This window comes from Electrona antarctica, assembly GCF_951216825.1.
Source record: "Electrona antarctica genome assembly, chromosome: 20".
NCBI lineage: Eukaryota > Metazoa > Chordata > Actinopteri > Myctophiformes > Myctophidae > Electrona > Electrona antarctica.
The window spans coordinates 10446521-10461794 of record NC_136801.1 but is presented as its reverse complement, the minus strand read 5'-3'; the positions used below and the strand labels follow the sequence as shown (position 1 = coordinate 10461794).

The 15274-nt window shown below is 42.3% G+C and overlaps 1 protein-coding gene across 1 annotated transcript in view; it reads left to right on the top strand.

Moving 5' to 3' along the window:
* lmbr1 (limb development membrane protein 1) overlaps window positions 1-13785 on the top strand; it is a 36036-nt gene extending 22251 nt beyond the window's left edge. Inside the window, exons 6-8 of the mRNA XM_079489305.1 lie at window positions 612-678; window positions 9719-9880; window positions 10518-13785. Of these exons, the coding sequence (XP_079345431.1) occupies window positions 612-678; window positions 9719-9880; window positions 10518-10603 (315 nt within the window). The 3' untranslated portion in view covers window positions 10604-13785. The remainder of the gene's footprint in view (window positions 1-611; window positions 679-9718; window positions 9881-10517) is intronic.
* The last annotated feature ends 1489 nt before the right edge of the window (window positions 13786-15274 follow it).

Here is a 15274-nt window from a genome sequence, read left to right as displayed (position 1 = left end):
ATAGGGGGGGGGGGGATTGAAGGATGTGTGCTCTGTTTGGCCCTTGGTGGCATCAATTCACTTGGTAATGAGTTAGAGCGCGGAGAGGCTTGTTAACTAGCCATGACGCCTCCGTGAAAGGACTTGAACGCACAATGAGGCAAACCTGGTAATGAGCAACTTCAGAGGTACTAATTGTACAATATGTGGAACCTATTTAACCTCAAGTGCTGTGCGTGCGTGCGTGTGCGCGTACCCAATGCTAAAGGTAGTCGAAAAATGTCTCCAAAATGTTGTCTTTTGTTCTTTCCATCAACCACCGCTAGTTATTGGTTTGAGTTTTCTTTTTTAACCCATTTTGGACGGGAACCCCTTTTGGTGTTTTAACTAATCATTATGTTATACTTTAGCTATTGAAAAATAGCAGATCTACAAGCTCATAGCGCGCCACCGAGTGGCGCGCTACGAGCTTGTAGGTCTGCTATTTTTGAAAAATCGTAAAAATGCGGCACAAATCTTTGAATATATATTCTTTCAGAGCGAACGTTTTTTTTTTATTTCGACCTCCAGCCTAAATGGGTTAATTGCAATAATCTTTTAACTATTGTTATCCTGTCCTTTCTGACCCATAGATCATTGGTTGCTGCGTATCAATCTTGGTGCTGAGTTCAGCCCTGCCAGTTATGTCCAGAACTCTAGGTGAGTTGTGTGAGTGAGAATGTGCCAGTTATGTCCAGAACTCTAGGTGAGTTGTGTGAGTGAGAATGTGCCAGTTATGTCCAGAACTCTAGGTGAGTTGTGTGAGTGAGAATGTGCCAGTTATGTCCAGAACTCTAGGTGAGTTGTGTGAGTGAGAATGTGCCAGTTATGTCCAGAACTCTAGGTGAGTTGTGTGAGTGAGAATGTGCCAGTTATGTCCAGAACTCTAGGTGAGTTGTGTGAGTGAGAATGTGCCAGTTATGTCCAGAACTCTAGGTGAGTTGTGTGAGTGAGAATGTGCCTCCACGCAAACTGTGCCATTCCCACCCAGCCACAATATATACGGCAAAGGTTTTCAAATTACACAGACAAGTCTTACTGCCAGGTGTGCATTTTTTAATATCGTTGTTGTCGTCAGGTGGAAATCTTGCATGTCCAAAACCGTTCCTTTTTTATTATTAAAATAAAACTAGCTAGCCGAGCTGCGTTGAAGAGCGGCTATTTTCACAACTTTTGTGCGACAGTTGTATGATGAAGTAGGGCTTTGAATTACGAAAAAACATACAATTTCACTACGATTCCAACATCTATTGAGCTGTCACTGTCACAGACACAAATGCCTGCTGCCTCTAGGGCTGGTGAATGCATGTTTGATTCCGTCACAGCTTTAGTGGTTGTTGAAGAAGCTGATCTGACAGATGGTCACAGGAACGCGCTGTGATTTTTCTACAACGCACTGTGATGTGTGAACACATTAAGAACTGAGACCGATTCTAAAAATGTCTTCTAAATCCTAAATACTTTCTGAAAAACATGTTTCTGTTTCAGTGGGTCTTAAACTTTTTCATGTCAAAGACCCCCAAAATTATATGTATTTGGCCGCCGACCCCCAACTCAACATTTTGTTCCAAGGACCCCAGAAGCAAAGATTTAAGTTAAAAATCTTTGCTTTAAAAAATATTCAAAGTTTTACAATTGTTTTTTAAATAGCAGATCTGCAATTGTATATCTGCAATTTTTGAATAGCCAAAATATAAAATTACACATGCTTTCCCGGTTTTAATGGGTTAAGATAAGACAAAACTTTACTAAATGAAGGATAAGACGAGACTTTCCTAAGGAACCTGTACATAGTCGGGATTCTCAGATGTGTCTGTACATAATGCTAACAGCCGAACACAACTGACCACATTGAGAGGGAGAGCAGAGTGGGCAGCAGCCTTCTCTCTCTTTCCCTCCCTCCCTCCCTCTCTCTCCTTCTCCCTCCCTCTCTCTCCTTCTCCCTCTCCCTCTCTCTCCCTCTCCCTCTCCCTCCCTCTCTCTCCTCTCTCTCTCTCTCTCTCCCTCCCTCTCCTCTCTCTCCTTCTCCCTCTCTCTCTCCCTCCCTCCCTCCCTCTCCTTCTCCCTCTCTCTCCTCTCTCTCTCTCTCTCTCTCCCTCCCTCCCTCCCTCCCTCTCCCTCCCTCCCTCTCTCTCCCCCTCCCTCTCTCTCCCCCTCCCTCTCTCTCCTTCTCCCTCCCTCTCTCTCTCTCTCTCTCTCCCTCCCTCCCTCCCTCCCTCCCTCCCTCTCCTTCCCTCCCCCCTCTGTCTCTCTCTCTCCCTCCCTCTCCTCCCCCTCTCTCTCTCTCTCTCTCCCTCCCTCTCTCTCCTTCTCCCTCCTCTCTCTCTCTCTCTCTCCGACTGACACACACACACACACACACACACACACACACACCGGACCGTTAAGGTTAGAAAGTTGAATTCCTCTATAGTTTCCCATAGTGATCGGAGAAAGGAGAATGGAGAGAAAGGGTAAAAATGACAGGGGTTTGCGGCGTCACAATGGCACTAATAAACATGCAGAGTGCAGACACAGCTGTTCAAATAGCATTACTGCGTGTCTGAGAGAGAGAGAGAGAGAGAGAGAGAGAGAGATGGTGCAGAGCAAGCATACAGTGCGTCATTGGGAGCTTTACAAAACATCAACAGGTTCTGCTTTGTGACACTGAATAGATGAAAAGGAATTAACGCATTAGACAGGTTTAACCCATTTTGACCTGAGATCAGATTCTAAAAATGTCTTCTAAATCCTGACAGTTTTCTGAAAAAGCTATGTTTCTATGTCAGTCGTCCTTCGATTTTTCAAAAATAGCTGACCTACAAGCTCGTAGCGCGCCACTCGGTGGCGCGCTACGAGCTTGTAGATCTGCTATTTTTCAATAGCTAAAGCATAACATAATGCTAACACCAAAAGCGGTTCCCGCCCAAAATGGGTTAAAGAGAGAGCAACGCTCTCTACATTAGAAGAGAAATTAAAAAATGTGCGGGGAAGTAAAGTCGAGGTGAAGGGAGACTTTAAGCAGCATACGAGGAGTTTGAGAATAGAGCAGGGGTTTGTGTCTGTGTGATGTAAAACTCCCCTCATAAATGCTAGAGGAACGATGCACAACGCTGTGGAAAAAATGGGTTTCTGTTTATACCGACCAGCTCGCCCTTTTAACCCATTTAGGCCTGACGTCAAAATTTAAAAAGAAAATCTTCTAAATCATGACAATTTTCTGAAAGATTTTCTGAAAGATTTTTTCTGAAAGATGATTTTTCAAAAATAGCAGACCTACAAGTTCATAGCGCGCCACTCGGTGGCGCGCTATGAACTTGTAGATCTGCTATTTTTCAATAGCTAAATTATAACATAATGTATATGTAACACCAAAAGGGGTTCCTGCTCAAAATGGGTTAAGTAATTCTGCGTGCAATATTTGCACAGCTTAACAAAGTAATTCGAACAGAGCGCACCAAGTTTTTATGACCATTTTTGAGACTCTGGAAAGGAGGGCTGCTGCTGCCACTGCCGCTCTAACCATTTCAGATACAGTCCAGCCATTTGGGATTCCGTGATGTTTTATTTAGGCTCGTGGGACCTGTAATGGTGTTGAGAGACAGAAGTGCTGCTTGTTCCTCTGTAGCGGCGATGGGGGTTAGAGTGCAGGCATGGGTAAGAGGCCCATAACACCATTTTTATTTCAGGAGGGGGAACAGAGACGTGGCTCCGAAAGAGGCAGACCCGCCTTTAGAACGAATGCAGCCGCGTCCCTGTGCGTTTGTTTAAGAGCACCAGAAAGATGGATAGAAAAGTTTTTTTTTTTTTTTTAAATCCCATCTCCTCGTTATGTTCTCAATGCAGTGTTGAGATTACCGCTCGCTGTGTAAGAGAATGTGCTGCTCGTGCTCCACCCCTGTCGGCCGCGGCACTCGACCTACATTCACAAAAGAGAGTTGTGGTGGAGAAAACGTAATTTGATAAATAACAAAATGTCAAATGACAAAAGCGGAGAAACAAGTCAACAAGAAGAGGAATACGGGAGTGGGAAAAAGGTCACAAGCTATAGATTCAAACCCATAACAATGCAAGCACATGCCGTGTGTATTAGTGACAGTCACAAGGAGGGTGTACAGGGGGAAAAACATCATGGAAGGGCTATCCTTAACCCATTCAGTATTTTAACCCATTTTGCCCTGAGATCAGATTCTAAAAATGTCTTCTACATCCTGACAGTTTTCTGAAAAAGCTATGTTTTTATGTCTGTCGTTCTTCGATTTTTCAAAAATAGCAGATCTGCTATTTTTCAATAGCTAAAGCATAACACCAAAAGGGGTTCCCGCCCCAAAATGGGTTAACGTAAGCGCCTACTTCCGGGTCCTACTTTTGTGTCGCTTTTGTGTCCCCATAGAGTTATACTGTGTCCCTCCGTCGGACTAAATCTGAGACTAAAACAACCACAAAAGTCTAATTTTACCGCTTTCCTTGCAACAATAAAGCTACTGGTCTCCCAAATCTGGCTGTGACAGGCCGTCTGCCCCACACTGAATACTATCGCTATTTTATTTCATTGTGTCAACTAAATCCTCCATTAGAGATCATATTAATGCAAACTAGATTCAACATACTCGACCTTAGCATCATCACCATTTGGCATGGCCCTCTACCATTTTCCCGAGTTTCGCGAAAACCGACTGCACGGTTCAGCCAGAACTGCTATTTTTGGCGGAAGGAGAAGGAAAAAAAGACAAAAACAATAAGGGACCAACGTCCCTGGTCCCTTAATAATAGTCTTTATTGTCTCCACGTCATATATTTTCTTTCTCATGGACACTACAGAACATTAATAATTCTACTCGAGTTGGAAGCATTAAGACCCATTTTAACCCTCAATGGCTTCCTTTCTGAAAAATAGAAAAAGATTCACGCGTTTAGATATTGCTATTCACAATGAGAAGCGGACGGGAGCTGGTGCCACTTGTAGTACAACGTAACGTAGTACTACAAAGTGACGTCGGACTTAAATACCGAATTAAGAGGCTGATTCTACAGATGCCTTCTAGAATAGATCAATCATTTTCACACTTTCAAAAATCAAAAATCGCAGATGTACAAGCTGGCACTGAGCTTGTAGATCTGCTATTTTTGAACAGCCAACGCAAAAACACATCTAAAATGACACTGATGCTTTCCTGGTTTTAAGTGGTTAATCAACAGAGGGCTGTTCGCTAAACCTATTCAGCCATTATTGTACCATCTCTGTGCACAGAATATCAGTTTACATTGATAAATAATAAAATGTAGCATCCACCTGATTTCTCGCATGGACCTTATTTTGTTTGTTGAAATCTGTCCATATAGTTGTGTCCATATAGTTGTGTCCATATAGTTGTGTTGTGTGAACAAACGTCAACCTCTGAGCCTTCTGTTATGTTACTATGTTTGGCTCTCTAATAGAGACTGCAGTCTGACAGCAGTACACATCAGAAGCATTCGTGGATCAGGAGCAGTTCTCCGAGAGAGGCATTATCATTGGCAGCGGCATGCTAATGCCTTCCACTCTGCCATTTCAAATGCCAAGCATCTTTCTTTTTTTCTTACCTTCAATTCGATTTTCTCATATTACCAAACCAAGATCAAAACCTCTGGCATTAGAAATGAATTTGGCTTCAGTGGTGAGAGACAAGGGTCTCCATCATCTCTCTCCGTGTGTCTTCACAGGCAATTTAGTTAAAGGCCCTGGATGCTCACAAACTGCTTACTGTGGCTGTAAATACATCTCTCTGGACACTCAATCGATTGGCTAATCTAATTGAGGAGCAGAGATTCAGAAGATACTACAGGGAAAATATAGAATGTTCAGAGAGACTAGGTTGTTTTTGACAGCGTGCCACCTTTTGATGCTTATTTATAAAATGATAATTATGAGTTGAAACATCAACTTCCTGGACAAACACATTTATAATGTCTTGCTGCTACAATGCTAAGAAGCATTCCAACAAAAACCTAGTATTTCACCCAACAAGATGGTTGGGGGGGGGATATCGAAACTGTTCATTTTTTTCAGTCTTCTCTTATCTGGGTCCGTGGGAAAGCATTTTCAGATGGGGGTGGGGGGGTCCTCGACCAAATACACATGAGGTTTGGGGGTCCCTGATGTGAAAAATCAGCCTGGTAAACCATCCCACCCGTTATCAGGTGTCTTCTGCAGACCGGTCTGGCCCCAACTAAGCACTGTGTGGGTGTTGTACATGTACAGAAAGTGGAAGAGCCAATCAGCGCTGCACTCTGAGGCATCTGAACTTCACGATCTATTTAAAAATGTCTGGCACGATGTTTGTTTTTTTAGTGTTTTTTTTATTATTATTACCCCTACTAAATTTGGGATATTTCATGTTGTGGCCCTGTTTATCATATTTGTCCATTGTTTCTTCTGAGCTCTATTCTTATTACTGGTTTCGTCACGTTATTGCGGTTACAGTGGGTTGGTAACTATGTCTTGTCTTGGCTTAATACAACCCCCGTGCATCTAGCGCCTGGCTTTGCACCCAGATAACAAACTTGCGAAATCGAGGCGGACACTAGTGTAGCAATTCGGTGATTATTTATAGAGTCAAAATCAACATTTTGGTATCTGCCACCATCAATTATAGTAAACAGCAGATGTATAAATTAACTTTATATTTATTTGTACTTTTTTTTGTCTTGTATTGCTACAATATTATATAATGGCTCCTCCATTGTGTAATATATTGAATAAGGTATGGTGCCGTGCGTGGTTATATCAGGCACCGACTACCTTTCCACAGAGGTTTCCCCATCTCTGATCGGGTCGAAATCTTCCACGAATTGCACAAGCCTTCAGCACGGCGGAAACCTACAAGATGGTGCTTGTTTATTGTTTGAATTAGATATGTAGTTAGCTCAGCGGTTGACTCAGGTGGATGTGTGTGCAGGTGACTGTGGTTCCATTGAAGACTCTGCGCTGCCTTGGCTCGGGTGTGGCGTCTTCTTTGCGTACCGCCTTGTTTTGCACGCTAAGAAAATGACTCCCGTAATGAGACCACAAACAGAAAGCCTTCCCCCGATGTGAAAAGAACGGACACGATCCGGACCTATAGGAGGCTTTCAGAGACTTCTTTTCCCAGGAAGTGCGACAACACTGTTTGCAAAGTCATTTACATAGAGGTCTGTACAGGTTTTTTTTTAGTGTTTGTTTTCATCCGTCTTCAGCCAGCCGTGTCCCGAGATTCTGCATGCAATGTACATCAAATGGTTTTTGGCATGTAAGCCCTTCTTTCAGTTTGGCCTTTCTGGCTTGTTGAAAGAGATGGGCCATTGAAGAGAGACACACTCTTCGGAGAGCCTCGACTGGAGACAGAGCAGACATTCCTAAATGGGCCCATTCGTTGCAGCCCCGTGCCTTTGTGGAGAAAGAGGTTTTGCTTATGAACACAATAGTTGTTTTGTGAAGGGGTGCTTAGAGAAGAAAACACAAACCCCCAATGTTTGCCTAGAGAGTCTGAAATTCTTGATTTTTTTGGAATTTGCCATAATTTGTTCTTTATTTAATTAGTGAATGAATTGCACTGGTTGCTGTAAAGCAACAGAAAAAAGGTTCATGTATAACAGTAGAAACTACGTACATACAGGGCCTAGAATGGTGGTTCCAGAACAGAGGAAAGAATGGAGGAATGTCGGGCTAGGTAGATGGCGTAGAGATGTTTCAAGAGATCCACAGCCTAGAAACCACTTACTGTAGCAACAGTCTATAGAGCGTCGCAGTCCCGCCCCCTCGAGAGACCCGGAAAAGAAATCCCCGTTCATTTTCCTCATAGACTTTTCAGAAAGTATTTATTTAAAGACGTTTACGCCGCGGACAAAGCCAACTCTTGTCGTGACAAATCATGACAATAAACACAATGTTTTGGGCCAAACAAAGAATTAGAAAGTTGAAAAAAACGGCAGGTTACATTTTTTTATTTTTTTTTTCTTCTTGGTAATTATTATTTTTGTTGTCATGATTTGTCACGACTCGAGTTGGCTTCGTACGACGCTTAAAAGGTCTTTTAATAAATACTTTTTGAAATGTCTATGGGAAAAATGTATTGGGATTCATTTCCTGGGCCTGGCGTAGTCATGAAAGGGGCGGGACTGCAACGCTCTATAGCCTCATAGCCACATGTGTACACCAACCGAATTGAGAACTGCCTAGTAGCAACAACTCGGTGTTACCAAGCTACCACCTAGTGTTTAGTAAATTAACCTATCAACAATCCAGTGCCATCAAGCAACCTAGTGACTACTAGCAAACGGCCTTTCAAAGTGTCAATGCTGCCATGATGCAACTGACTTGTACAAGTTGTACATCCTAGTGACCAGTGACCACCACCTACTAATTACACCAACTAGCAAAGACCTAGCAACCAAATAGTAAATCTTAGCAAATAAAGCTTGTACTTCCTAATTTACACCATTAGCAAATCAAATACTAGCCACTCCCTAGCCACCTAGCAACCATAACCTCTACTTGGCATCATCAGACTGATACCATAGAACTGTGTGTCTCAAAACAGTCAAGGTCCGAGTGAATTAGTAATACTAGCAGATCCACAAGCTCAAATCACATCATGCGTGTTTGAGCTAAGCTGATCTGCAACTTTTGAAACCTAAATGTGACACAAAAAGTTAAAATATGGATATGAGAGTTTTCTGCCTAATAGCAACATATTATTGAAGAACCCCCCCATGGGAGCTCAGGACCCAGAAGAAAATAATACATCAAGTGAATGATGACAACTGAGGGTGTATTTATACACACACAGGGCTAACGAGCACACAGCTGAACACCATGGATAATTAACACAGGATTGGCTGAAGCGCCAGCACACAGGTGAACAACATTAACAATACACAGGATGGCTGAGTCACGACAGGATATATCTACTAGGGAGGACAGGAAACACTAGAACGTCACTTCAAAAATAAAGGAACACAACTAAATTAAAAGTAAAACCATAACTAACGTAGTATGTTAGTCGGTATCAGTATCACAATGTTGTTTTTTTACCAGCTGCTGTGTGAAGCACAGCAGAGCTGGTTTATGAACGATCGTTTTGCCTTTCTGGTACTAGCAAGCTATCTCTCTCATTGGCTGCCGTAGTGCCCGTACTAGCAAGCCATCATTCTTATTGGCTGTGCCCGTACTAGCAAGCCATCATTCTTATTGGCTGTGCCCGTACTAGCAAGCTAGCATTCTCATTGGCTGCCTCGTCTGTAGGCAACCAGGCACTTTTTGCCTCTAGCCGACCTCTCAGCCATGGGATGCTAGCTGAACGTCATGAAGTCAAACCATCCAACACTACTTTTATTATAACTAAAGTCAAAGACAGCGAGCGCTGCTGGGTTTTTTTTGGGGGTTTTTTATGTATATATGCCAGGTTTAATGGCATTAACATTTACTTTCAATATTTAAGTACAAGTTCATATCAGATATTTAATTGATTGAATGCGCTGCTTTCTGCGAGCGACAATTGCGTTCTAATGTAGCTGCTGGTGAGCAAAGGCGCATCTGGCGGGTTCCCATGCTCACTTTTACCAGAGACATTTTCCAGCAAGACTTACTTTTACTTTTACTGTTAAGTGTGGCTTTCAGGTACTTTTATTTTGTTTCTCAGTGGTGATATTATAATTGTACAATGTCTCTGAAATACTGACACATCTGACTTCCCGTTCACAGGTATCACCAGGTTTGATCTCCTGGGAGACTTTGGGCGGTTTAACTGGCTGGGAAACCTCTACATCGTCCTGTCATACAACATGTTGTTTGCAGTTGTGACAACGCTCTGCCTTGTCAGGAAGTTCACCTCAGCGATACGAGAAGAGCTCCTCAAGGCCCTGGGTAACATTATCACTTTGTTTCATCTCAGTATGTGTTATTCATGGGACCCGAGGTCCATATTTTAAGCAAGGTGGTTGGTTCCACCACCCAAAAAGCACAATGGGGAATTCCACATGTGTCCTCGAGAATACTGAAGTATTCTTCAGTGATGAAAATGAATATCCTGCAATTTTAGGCACGAGTAACAGTGCCTTTGAGATGTCAGGCCCATTGTAGAATATAAGCAATCATGTCCATCCTATATGCAGTAATAAAACTTGGCCAATCCAATCCCATCCTGTTTTATGTCCACAGAGGATAGGTGTGCGTGGCACTGACAGCAATATCCTCCTCTGTGGCTTTGAGCGGAGTGTGTTGATTTATGTCAGACACAGGGACCCGGAGTGACAAAATGGAGGAAATTGCGGACAAATCCAATGTGTTCGGACTGACACGTGACAAGGAAAGATGGTGGCTATAGTCTCCGGGACCTGCTGTGACAAGTTTGATACACAGAGAGTGATAGGGTTAAGACATGTCAGACAGGGGAGAAAAGCCACATCAATACCTCCCGTCTTAAGTGAAAAGTCTGAGGCTTTCTTTTTTTCTTTTCTTTTTTCTTTAATGAGATTTCTTTCCCTTATCTCCCCCTGCCCAGGTCTGGATAAATTGCACATGTCAAACAGCCCCACAGACCCAGAGTCTGGAAAGCTCTCCGCCAACGGGCATCAGAAAACTCTGTGAAAGGGATGATAGATCAACACAGACACATACACGCACACACACATCTTAGCGCAGCCTAAAGGGAGATTTCCAGTCCTGCCTGGCTGCCTAAAGGTGAAAAGGATAGGAAGAGACGTATTAAACCCAGACAGTGTCTGACGTGACGGATGCTGCAAACAAACGGAGGCTGAGAGCAATTTAGCTTCATGACATTCCATCCTCTGTGTCTCGGGTGGAGGCGGGGACGACCAGGAGAATGTCCAGGAGACGTATGGTGGCGTGAAATAGAACTGGCATCACTGCAGTGACCTTGATGTTGACCTCAAACCGTGACTGTGACTCTAAAAAGCCACCCATCTCTTTGCTTCAGGGGACATTATCTTTCCTCCTCCAGCCCTCTGCTATACCTGCCATTCTGCTCCTTCGACCCACTTCGACAGCTTTGCGGATGAAGCAGCTGAAACAAGTTGTTTTCCTTGGCTTTTTGTTTTCTTTTTGTTTTTAAACGTAGTCTTATTAATTTAGTTTGTTAATTTAAAAGGATGTCGTTGTTTTTTTAATTGCTAGCATTTTGTCAAGTTACTTGGCATCAGTTGATAGACAGGGCATTCACAGGCTAGCGTATGGTCTACTCTACATTGTATGACTTCTTTCGATTGGCGCCATTGTGAACAGATATAAGCGTGAGGTCAATGGCTCATCCTTTAAGTTGTGCTTTTGATTTGCTTGAAAATACAGAGGTATACTCTTCAGGGTGTGCTGATATCTTGTATTATTCTCACCCATCCATCACAGCCAGCACATAAAATGGCACTCAATTATTACATATTTATGCAATTGCATACCTTTACCTTACTAATTTTAGCACGTAAGTGCTATATGTTGTTCCTCTTTTATTTGGCTTTACTGAAGTGCGCTTTAATATAGAAAGATGTCATCACTTTGAGGTAAGAACTTTTTTAGGTGCTCTACATTGAAGGCCGCTCTACAGATGTGGAAACTAGAGTGGCTTTTTAAGAGTCCGTGTCCATTTTACCTTTTCTTTTTTTGTAAATGTTTTATTCACATGTACATAATGTGTTATGTTTTTCATACCTCTTTTTGCATTATTTAGATGTAAATAGTTAGGCCACTAGCCTATTGAGGGACAGCCTCACTGAGCCGTCTTTGCATACATGCAGGGGTCTTCAACAGGGGACCCCTAGGGGGTCCTCAGAGATACTGCATGGGGACCGGGAAGTCTGTATGCGATCTTTTATTTTTTTTTATTTTTACACTAACCACTTGAACCCTCACATCCCTATTTTGGGGGGACCATTAGCCGGAAATAGCAGATCTACAGCAGCGTCTGCGACGTGTTGTGAGCTTGTAGATCGGCTATTGTCGGGGAAGAGGTTTGGTCTACAGGGAAAAAAGAGCAGACCAAGTACCGAGCCAAAGGTCAAGTTTACAAAGTATTGAAGGTTTAAGTTTTTTAATGTTTTAAAACACACATTTAACATGAATCCAATATGTAGTGGGGGTCCCTGCTTGCTCTCAGCTAAGGGGTCCATGGCCTGAAAAACGTTGAAGACCCCTGGCATACAGAATGCATGTGAGGGAAAATGTGCAACCATGCAGTTGGTACAACGACTTGGTGACTCGGGCCCTGGGTTGTGTGATGTTCTCCCTCTCTAGCGCCACCTCTAATGCCTTATAGAAAGATCATCTCACAGGCTTCATGTATTACAGTACATAGGTTGTCTCGTTGTGTGCCGTCCTGTGTATTACAGTACTGTGTGTGTGTGTGTGTGTGTGTGTGTGTGTGTGTGTGTGTGTGTGTGTGTGTGTGTGTGTGTGTGTGTTAGGGCATTAAGCAAGTTTACTAGTCGACCTTGTTGGTACTAGTTGACTAGTTGATTGATTTTAATTTTTTTCCCGATTTTGTAGGCCTCAAGATCAGGTATAGTCACCAATGTACACAGTTTTTAAATGTACAAATATTTATTTCCAAAAGAAAAAAAACATTTAACATAATAGGTGGTTAAACAACTAGTCGACTAGTAAACTAGGCAACTAGTCAACTAGTAAAAATGTGTGTGTGTGTGTGTGTGTGTGTGTGTGTGTGTGTGTGTGTGTGTGTGTGTGTGTGTGTGTGTGTGTGTGTGTGTGTGTGTGTGTGTGTGTGTGTGTGTGTGTGTGTGTGTGTGTGTGTGTGTGCTCGTGCTCGTGCTCGTGCTCGTGCTCGTGCTCTAGACCACTGTGAAACCCTGATACATCTCTGAAAATTGCAGCTGAAAGTCTGGCGGGCTTTACGGTGGACGTTGCTCTTTGCAAGTGAATGAAGTGAACCTTTAATTTTCCAGTTCCACAGAATGGGACTGTGGTGGAACTATACATTATGCGTTCGGTTGCATTCCATGAAATGCCTGAGCAAGCTGGTCGTTTTATGGTGATGTAAATGTGATGTGTTTTCATGGTCATTAATGTGACAAGGTGTCGAGAAAAGGACTTAAGAGAAAACATTTAATATGCATTCGAAACCTTTTGAGGTTCTTTGCACAGGGGATGTTTTACGTTGATGGATTTTTTTATTTTATTTTTTTAAGCAGCTTAACAAATGTTCTCCTGTTTTGAGGAAGTCAAAACAGAAAATGAAAATTTCAAAACACATTAAGGCAGTGCTATTATGCTTTTATTCCTCCCACATATATATTTTTTTTAATTAATTAATCTCTCTTTCAAAGGCTGAATAGGGCACAAAAAAGTGCCCTATTCAGTCTTTGAAAGAGACATTCAGACAGTTTGTTTGTTTTAATCCTGTTCCATTTCCTGTCTGCAATCATTGATTTGATTCATCTTCAAAAACAACATTGGACCGTACCAATTTAAAATATACTGTGAAAATTGAAAAATCAAGTTGATCCAAAGTTACTGATATGCTAAAAAGAAGAGAATGATTAAAGGGATGATTCAATTTTACGTATTTGTTATTGCACAATGCCAAGGTGCTTGTCAAATAGTTTGGCCCTGTTAACTGAGAAATGTCCACCATGCTAATGCTAATAGAAAGAGATCAGACAGACAGTCGATAGACTAGCTAGTTAACACTTTGTGTGCCCACACAACACTTTCAAAATAGTGACCCAGGGTGCCCAATGTTATTTTTTTTATGAAAATCACACAAAAAAATGTCCACAGACGTCCTGGGCACCGCACCGGTAATTCCCAGGACTACTGTGGACGTCTTGGGCACAAAATGTGTTTTAACAGCAAGTACTTATCATTGTGACAAAATATTTCTTTCAGTGGACATGTCTCCACCCACTGAGCATTTTTGTAGTCTAATAGACGTCTAAATGGCTAAAAAAATTGTCTAAAAACTGGGGTGAAATTAGTCTAAAAATGAACGTTTTTTTTAGCAGTCTAGGCAAAAAAACTCGGCAAAAAAACTTTGTTTCAACGTCTAAATGTAGACCGTCTATATAGACTAGACTGCTAAAAAACTTTCCTTTTTAGACTATTTTCACCCCAGTTTTTAGACGGTCATTTAGACGTCTAAAAGCCGAAAAATGCTCAGTGGGCAGTAACCATTGTGACAATTCACCTTTAGCTAAGCCCCACCCTCTCCCACTTAGACACTTTCCAGCCGGGCTCATTCATTCCAATGTAAATATGGATTTTACACATTAAATACTGGTTCATTTTTGGAACCAGACCTTCAAAATCTCTTCCAAATCCGTCAACAAGGCCTGCCATATGCACTGGAAAAATATGTGCGTGACATTTCTTTTTTTAAAACAATGTTTTATCATATAGGAAAACTATTTGTGGAGAGGTTTGTCTAACCCATGTTATGCTTAGCTGTGATTGGACCATAGCAGTTTGGGGAGGGGCTTAGCTATAGGTCAATTGAAAAAAGCTATTTGACAATAACTTTGGGATGAGTCAACCAAATGTTAAAAAAAAACAGACCCGTCTGAACTGAGTGGTGCTGTTGGGGTGTCCGACTATTTGTTGTCGGACTATTGGTTGTCGGACTATTCGCTGTCAGACTATTGGTTGTCGTACTATTGGCTGTCAGACTATTGGTTGTAGGACTATTGGCTGTCAGACTATTGGTTGTAGGACTATTGGCTGTCAGACTATTGGTTGTAGGACTATTGGCTGTCGGACTATGTAGTCTACTGTACTGCCTCATCATGCACCTGTGCATGTGCTACACCGTAGTCTGTACTGCACTGTGCTCTGTGTTGGTGTTACACTAACACTAAATACTCAGCTTCCCATCATGCACCTGTGCATGTGCTACACCGTAGTCTGTACTGCACTGTGCTCTGTGTTGGTGTTACACTAACACCAAATACTCAGCTTCCCATCATGCACCTGTGCACAGTGTGAAGCTCAACAGCGCCACTTTGTCACCTGTCGGTACTCTAAACAGACAGACACACATTGCTGTTCCTTGGAGTGGCTGCACCACTCAAAAAATAAAATTGAACTATCCCTTGATTCACTTTTACAGAATATGAGTTAGTTTGGATGAGCTACAATAATTGTCTCAAACTTGTTTTAAAGCTGCTATAAGCAATAATATGTCAACATTTTAATGACCTTTTTATTTTATTTTTTTTTGGTATTCAGACAGCCAGCAATGGGTAGAACGCTCCCCAAAAAAAAGTAGTCTCTGTGACACATCTAGGGGCCACAATC